This window comes from Leptinotarsa decemlineata, unplaced genomic scaffold (genome assembly GCF_025532065.1).
Source record: "Leptinotarsa decemlineata unplaced genomic scaffold, Ldec_3_MD MMD2_tig00026299_RagTag_RagTag, whole genome shotgun sequence".
Lineage (NCBI taxonomy): Eukaryota > Metazoa > Arthropoda > Insecta > Coleoptera > Chrysomelidae > Leptinotarsa > Leptinotarsa decemlineata.
In genome coordinates this window covers 9,143,771-9,151,805 of record NW_027412676.1, presented here as the reverse complement: position 1 = coordinate 9,151,805, position 8,035 = coordinate 9,143,771, and the positions used below count along the sequence as shown (strand labels likewise).

General features: G+C 31.9%; 1 protein-coding gene across 3 annotated transcripts in view; it reads left to right on the top strand.

Moving 5' to 3' along the window:
* Positions 1-4,081: 4,081 nt before the first annotated feature.
* The window catches only part of Gcn2 (eukaryotic translation initiation factor 2 alpha kinase Gcn2), a 45,419-nt gene continuing 41,465 nt past the window's right edge, over positions 4,082-8,035 (top strand). The window contains exons 1-4 of one of the 3 annotated variants that reach the window (XM_074180549.1): positions 4,082-4,321; positions 4,380-4,546; positions 5,218-5,473; positions 5,528-5,646. In XM_074180549.1, coding sequence (XP_074036650.1) covers positions 4,265-4,321; positions 4,380-4,546; positions 5,218-5,473; positions 5,528-5,646 — 599 coding nt within the window. In that variant the 5' untranslated portion in view covers positions 4,082-4,264. Of the gene's footprint in view, positions 4,322-4,379; positions 4,547-5,217; positions 5,474-5,527; positions 5,647-7,643; positions 7,667-8,035 lie in introns of those variants that run through there. The other 2 variants (XM_074180548.1, XM_074180550.1) reach the window with 2 other exon arrangements.

Here is an 8,035-nt window from a genome sequence, read left to right as displayed (position 1 = left end):
CTAGTGAACTTGAAATGGTAAAAAAATGGTGTGATTCGAATTACTTATGTTTTAATACAAATAAATCGAATGTACTTACCTTTAGCACCTTCTGTGAAGATTTGAGCCTAAACGGACAAACTTTAGAAAACAGAGTTTAGAGTTGTCACAAGTGAACTGAGCACATCTACAGCGAAGATGTTTCACAACTCTATGCGATTGAGGCTCATGTTAGATATAGATATGCCTTTTGGGGATTTTGTAGTCAACAATTACTACAATCAGTTTTTGTCCTACAAAAAAGGGCAGTTACATACCTGTGCAAAGCTGGTGCAGAGCGTGAACCCTGATGTAGACCATTATTTATCAGCAAGGGCATTTTAACCCTCACCTGCATTTTTATTCTAGGGTCTTTATGTCTAATAACCCAAAACCTTAATACAGTTGATATCCCAAAACCAAGCAGTCAAATGAAATATGTTACAGGGCAAATATCGGAAAATAAAATTCCTCATCCTACTCCGAAATCTACGTTGACAAAGGACTCTCTGATTTATGAAAGCAAAAAAAATATAAAATTACGTACCCTCCAAAATCAGAAAGGAGAAAAATATTTACAAATTCAGAAAAATAATGAAAGAAGCTCTACTCAAAAAAGCATTCTATAATCTCAAGAAATTTCACAGTGAAATTCTGCTATGATTTTATTTCAAATTTATTTATTTATTCGCTTTTTTAGTTGATTTTTATCTGATTTTTATATACTCACTCATTTTATCTATATTTGTTATACAGGGTCATGCAACAGTGGCGCGGTGTTCCATAACTCAATTTAGGAAACAGATAGGGAGCTAAATTTCTATAATATTACCTCATTGCACGAGTTCGACAAAATAAAAATTTCATTTTTCATCAAGTATTTCCTATGGCTAGGTTCAATAGTTTTTCTTAAATAAACATATTTTTCTAAAAATGCTCGTTCTTCCTATTTCTACGCCATAAATTCGATGTCCATTTGACCACTGATAAGAAAATAAAAAAGATATCTTGTTTCAATTTGGTACATTATAGCGTGTCAAAACAAATATTTTTTTACGAAATAAATGTATGTACCTATCACATTTTTCTAAATGGAAAATTATTTTTTTCATTGGATGCAGAATTTTTCCCATAAATCGTGCAATATCAAACCAAACAAGATTAAATGAAAAAACATTATGAATATTAATAATTTTTTTTCATGTTATGGTGTACCTATATTCATGAATTCGGGGCTTAACTTCTAGATATTTAAATCTGTCAACTGACAAACTACAACACTAAAAAAGAAAGAGTTTAATGAAGGTTGATAATGAAACTTTTATGAAATATATTCGACATGTCTTCTATTTTCTTGAATGCAGAGCTGAAGTCTATGTTTGAAGGACTGTTCTATCCTGCGCAAGACAGCTGGTGTAATGCTGCCAAAAGCATTCGTTATTCTTAGCCGCATATTTTCGGAAGAAGTTGGTAAACCATATTTTTTATGTATCCCCATAAGAAAAAATCCAGTTTTGTTAAATCTGGTGATATAGCGGGCCACCGTGCAGGCCCATTCCGTCCTATACATTTATTGGGAAATACTTCATTTAGATGATCTCTAACTTCTGCCGAATAGTGAGTAGGTGCACAGACATTGTTCCATTCATATGTCCCTGAAAAAAGTATGGACCAATTACATATTCTCCAATGATGCCTCTCCAGACATTTATCGACCACCTATGTTGATAGTCCACCTGTTTCAATAAGTGGGGATTTTCTGTTGAATAATAATGGTAATTATATCGATTCACAAATCCATTTTATGGAATGTCGATTCATCCGACCATAAAATGTTATTGAAAAAATATTCGTTTCGACGAATTTTTCCCATGGCCCAATTGCAAAATCTCACTCTTTTCTCAAAATCGGCATACAGTAGTATGACATGGATGAAAGCGATGTTTCTTCAAAACTCGTTGCACTGATCTCTCACTTATATCCATTATTTCACCAATTTGTCGTTGACTCCTACTAGGATCTTCTTCAACAGCAAGAAGAACTTGCAATTCATTATCTTCATTAGTAGCTGGCTTGGCTCATGTTCAGAATTATTGATACATCCAGTTTCAACAAATCGTTTAATTTTATTTTATTCGCTGAAGGTTGTTTTAGACCGAAAAAATATGGCACAAATTTCGAGATTATTGTAATTATTCAAGAACGTACATTTTGCGGCGTAATTCAAAACTTGTTTATTTAGCAGCAGGTAATTTTAGGCATGGGGTGATATTTTAAGGAAAGGCTTGGACAAAAACTATGCATCAAATGAAGAAATTGCACGGTGTTCTATTTAGAGAATAAATGTGATATAAACATAACATATATTTCGATCACAGCCGTCACATATGGATTTCACAGTAAAAATATCATTGATATTATATGGCGATACAATAGAGAGTTGTCATTTTTAGAAAAAAAAAAGAAAAACTATAGGACACGCTATAATGTACAAAATTAAAACAAGTTATCTTGCGTACATTTTTATCAGTCGTCAAATGGATTTCGCTTTGAAAAAAGTCTTTCATCGAGTTTATGCCGTAGAAATAGGAAGAACGACCATTTTTCGAATAAAATGCTTTTTCAAGAAAAACTATTGAACCTAGCCATAGGGAATACTTGATGAAATTTTTAGAGGTTTCATTGGCGCTCCTTATAGATCAATAATATACTGGGTGTTCTATTTAAAATAAGGAAGATTCTGCAAATTTTCATTTACGATATGTGGCAAGCGGTTTTTCATACCCTGTATATCACAGGTAGATTTCAGATATATCGTTTGAGATAGTTACCAATGTAGAATATTTGATTGAAAAAGAAATTAAATTGGACTTGGCACAACTTTATAATTTCAAATATTCTGAGTGACGAATATTGGAAAAAAAACTGTCATGCAAGATATCTCGAAAACCGTCAATATTTTCGATGTGAAAATATGCATAAAGTGTCTTTTATTTTCTATGTAGAAACCGAAAAAACGATAAAAAATATAGGTTGCCATTTGAAAAAACACAGTTGGGATCCGCCCAGAAAAAATTGAACACCCTGGATGTGTGGCCGCCAATATTTTTATTTTGTCGAGCTCGAGGAATAAGGTAATATTATAGAAATTTAGATTCCTATCTGTTTCCTAAATAGAGAAAATATGGTCCTGTTGCAGGACCCTGTATATAATGTTATATCAAACATATTTGACTTTTTGAATTTGTAGTTTCATTAAAAAAAACTTAGAAATGTAAGTAACAGGATTCTTGTTGGAATTCAAACATTTTGAACCAGTTTTCACCAGATCCTGAATAATCTTTCAAAGTATCACAATTCACGTAACAAGTCCGAAAAATACTGTTTTTTTGAACGATTCAATTTGTTTGAAGTCAATTAATCAATCAACCAATCAATTTATTCAATTCAGATACATATTCTTGTATCTAGAATGGATATTACATATCTTTAATAATAATTACAGTAAATTTGAAAAAACAATGAATAAAGTGGTGGTGTTCATTTCTTGGGAAACGCCTAAGCAAAGCTTGTGTTGCTTATTTTCCTAGATCTGGACACAATCATGAATGCTTGGTATATTTAGATGTCTTTTGTTGAAGTCGGAAGAAGAAGGTAAGTTTCCGTTTCACATTGATTGTTTTCATATGATAATTTTTCAACGGTCTTGGCAATTTTAATTTTGTTTGTAAGTAAATTGTCGATATTATCCTTCAGCGACTTTAGTAGACTTCTAGTTACAGTGTATTCAAATTTTTTATATTCCCACCATTATCACAAAAAATGCCGCTGATACTTACTGAGAATTCAAAATCAACCGCCAAATTTTCCTATCGATAAAACAGTTCTCTCTCTTTTTTATTGAATCAATTTACAGTATTCTGTATATCTGAGTTGTAGTTACATAAACATCCACTGCATCTAGTGGTCTGGTAGGATTTCTCGCCAACAGGTATGCTGTTACATATCTAAAAACGTAGTTGTATCTTGTATCATGCTATGGTCTGTGCTATGCATACCTAACAATTATGCTGTGATTGCTGTGCCGTGACGTATGTGTATTCGTATTGTATTTTTGCTTAAATCTAAAATTTGATCAATGAAAACAAGTGCTGAATCTTTCAGTATTATACTGTGGCTAGACCATTATTTTTTTGTCATACGTGAAATAAATGAACGTTAAAAATATAGTTCATGAGATGTGAAAATGTTTAGAGACGAGTCGTTGGAAGATCGTCAGAGAAATGAATTGGAAGCTCTACAGGTAAAATCATGCTTTGCACTTCACTTTTGAATTTACAGTACCTATAATATTGGAACAGGCAATTTATGAAGATTTGAAGGATCTCCGTACAAAATCTGCTTGGAATCAATGGACACCCCTGAATGTTTCTATTACTTTAACTCCCCATCAGGGCAGTTCTGGTACCCAAGAATTTTATGTTAGAGTTGATTTACACATAATTTGCAATCATCTGTATCCCAATAGGTAAGGATTTTTTTATTTGATTTTTTAAGAAATTAATATAGAAAAAAGAATGGAAAAGTCAGAGGACATAAGAAATTTAAAAATTATCAATGGAAACTCTAGCCAAATTGTAGATCATCTACAAATATTTCTTTCAGACACAACCGGGAAGAAAAAGCCGGTCTGAAATAAGTACATCCACCTACAGATGTTATACTGGGGTCTCTTAATAACTACTTGAGTTATAATAAGCACTATTTAGCGATTTGACGAAGCATGTTGCAATTTAAGTTCACAAACTTCAGTATAAAAAAATGTTTGTAAAAAATGTTAACTTTCATCATGGATAGTGTTATTAATTTTTATAAAGTAACGGGTCTGTCCATTCATAAATGGTGAATGAAAAATATATAGCAAAACTTTTTCTGCTACAATATATATCAAAACTGACTTATGGAACATTATCAAATACCAAAAAAATTGAGAAAAAAGTGATTTCAGTATAGAAAAAAATCCTTAGGAAGAAGTGATAGTTATTTGAGTTGTATCTGAAACTTCTATCTTGCGGTTCCCTGAAGGAAGTTTTTCATTCTTCATATAATAACAAAAGTAGAAAAAAAAAAAACATTTTTATCTAGCAAGTATTTTTTCACATTTTACTGACAGAATTTATGATATATTATGATTTACAGTGTTCCAAAAATTTCTCTTGAAAATCCTAAAGGGTTATCAAATACGTTATTGAGTGAACTACAAGAAGAGCTAGAAAAAAGGGCAAATAAGTTGAAAGGCGAAGAAATGATATTTTTGCTCTCTCAGGATGTACAAGAGTTTTTACACAAACACAATAAACCAGCTTCAAAGAGTTTTTATGATGAGATGCTTAAGCTACAAAAAGAACGAGAAGAAAAAGAGAGGCTCGCAAAAGAAATGGAACAGAATCAACAGGTACAAGATATGGTTAATATTTCGAAATTTAATGTTGAAAAGTAATGATTTCAGAGACAACATTATATGGAGACCCAAAAACGTCTTAAAGAAATGCAGGAATCAGAGTTGAGAATCGAAAGGGAAAGTAGGCGTATTTCTGAAAATGAAGACGATTGTGATAGTATTAAAAGGTATTTATACAACTAAAGAAAATAAGTGACTAAAGCTTGTAAATGGAAGACAATTATCGAAATTATGCAAAGTATGTTATGAGTTCTCTTTTCATTATCAATTTTTTATAGATCATTAGATCTTCAGACATACCCTCCATTTGTTTGTTACCATTTCATTCTTTACACTCTCAGCAGTCTAATATTAAGACATTTTTACAATACGAACACTGCTCCCACACATTGAAACTCGCAGTATCACAGTGCTCCTGTGTGAGAGTTGTGTTTGTGTTGTATTTTTTATAAGCCAGTGGTTCTAGTTTTCTGTTTTAATGAAGTAATCTAAAGTATTACAAAGCATCAAGACTATTAAATAGATAGATAGAAACTGTATTGTCCGAAGACCAGTAAATTCTAGCTGATAAAGTTGATAGGTTAAGTATTAAGATGGCGCAGACTAGTAGTCACGCGATAAATGAGCTATGTAAAAAAAGTGATGAAAACTTTAAAGAAAAGCAATTTGAATGTTGCCAATCAAAATCAACAAAAAATTTAGTCTGCATTATATGCGGAAACATATTTCATTTATCCTGTGCTGGGAAAATGAAATTGGAGTGTAAGAAAATATGTGATACCAGAATCATCTGTCAACAATGTGATAAAGATGTAAATGGAAGCAAGGAAAGTGAGCTTCAAATTGAAGTCCGTATGTTGAAATCACTTTTAAAGGAAAAAGATGAAAAATATAATCTTTTATTAGAAAACACCAAATTATTAAGAAGCAACAATATTCTCCTAGAAAAAAACTGATGAAAATGGAATTGGAAGCAAAAAAACAGCACCAACAAAAACCAACAGATAATGTGAATACTCGTACTTATAAACAAGTTCTACAAAAACCAGCGGTAAACATAACGTTGCCAAATCAACAAAACAAGACAATGACAACGGGAATTTCAACTGATCAAAAACCCACGTCGCTGCCAAATCAATCTGCGAGTGTTCGAAATAAGGGAGCGAGACGAAAAAATTTCAATCAAGAACTCCCAACAGGCACAAAGAGAAAAAATGTTAGAAATAGTGCAATTAACGCAAGAAAAAGAAGAATTGGAGAGTGATAATTTCAAGCATGGAGGACATTGAAAAAAACTTTTGGGGAAAGTTATTCCTCTGAAGATTTTGGAGTCCCTAGAAAAATATGGCCGTTCTTATACAGAGTGAGAAGGCATGTTACTACTGAAAAAATAGAAAGTCATATAAAAGCCCAAGATTCTTTCAAAGGTGTAGAAATAACGGTGGAAGAACTTCCCACAGAAGAGAGTCAGAACAAATGTTTCATGTTCGGGATTGATTATAAATCCAAAGTTAGTATTTACAACCCTGCAGTATGGCCCAAATCAGTAGCAATTCGTAGGTTCAACTTTCGTAAGTTCAATCAGTACAGCACTAGTGCAGAGGATTTTCAATAAAAAAATCAAATATTGAAGAAAGTTCTTCACAGCTCAAACACAATTTTAGAGAATATTACTGTAGTTTTTTCCCAACACCAAATTGTTATTTTTAACACCTCGACAAGTGTTTCGATCACCAAGTGATCATCTTCAAAGAGGAAGATTAAACTCAGTTTACTTGGTGATCGAAACACGTGTCGAGGTGTTGAAAATAACGATTTGGTGTTGGGAAAAAACTCCAGTAATATTCATTACTATACCAAAGGTTCCAAACAGTGCATCATAAGTACAATTTTAAAGAGATATTGGTCTTATGCACCAAAACATGCAATCCATAGGAAACAGTGTGGAGAAAATAGAACATTTCTTGGCGAACAATAGTGACTGTCATTTTTTATGTGTTACTGAGCATTGGAAATCAACTACCCAACTGGAATGTATTGGAATAGAAAAATTCAATCTAGCAGCATCCTTTTGTCGTACAGAAAACAAACATGGGGGAAGTGGTATATATTGTAAAAATGGGATAAACTATAAAAGTTCAAAGAATATATCTAAACTGTCAGTTGAAGGAAATTTCGAATGTTCAGGTATTGAAGTTTCCCTTTCTGATGAAAAAATGATAGTTGTATCTTTATATAGACCTTTAGGAGGTCTATATAAAGATACAAGTATATTTTTTGATAAATTTGAATATTTGTTAACGAAAGTCACAAGGGATAATAAATTTACTCTCTTTGCTCCTTATAGCATTTTAAAGTACATGTATTGTTTGCCTAATCTATGTTCAAATTTCTTTTGACTTGTTTTATACCTTTTAGGTCTTTGAAACCAATAAAGATTATTATTATTATTAATTAGTCTTTATAGCAGGTGATTACAACATTGAACTGAAAGAAAATAATAATGAAAAATCAAAACTATTAGCTCTAGCTAGCTCCTTTGATGTGTACAAAGTT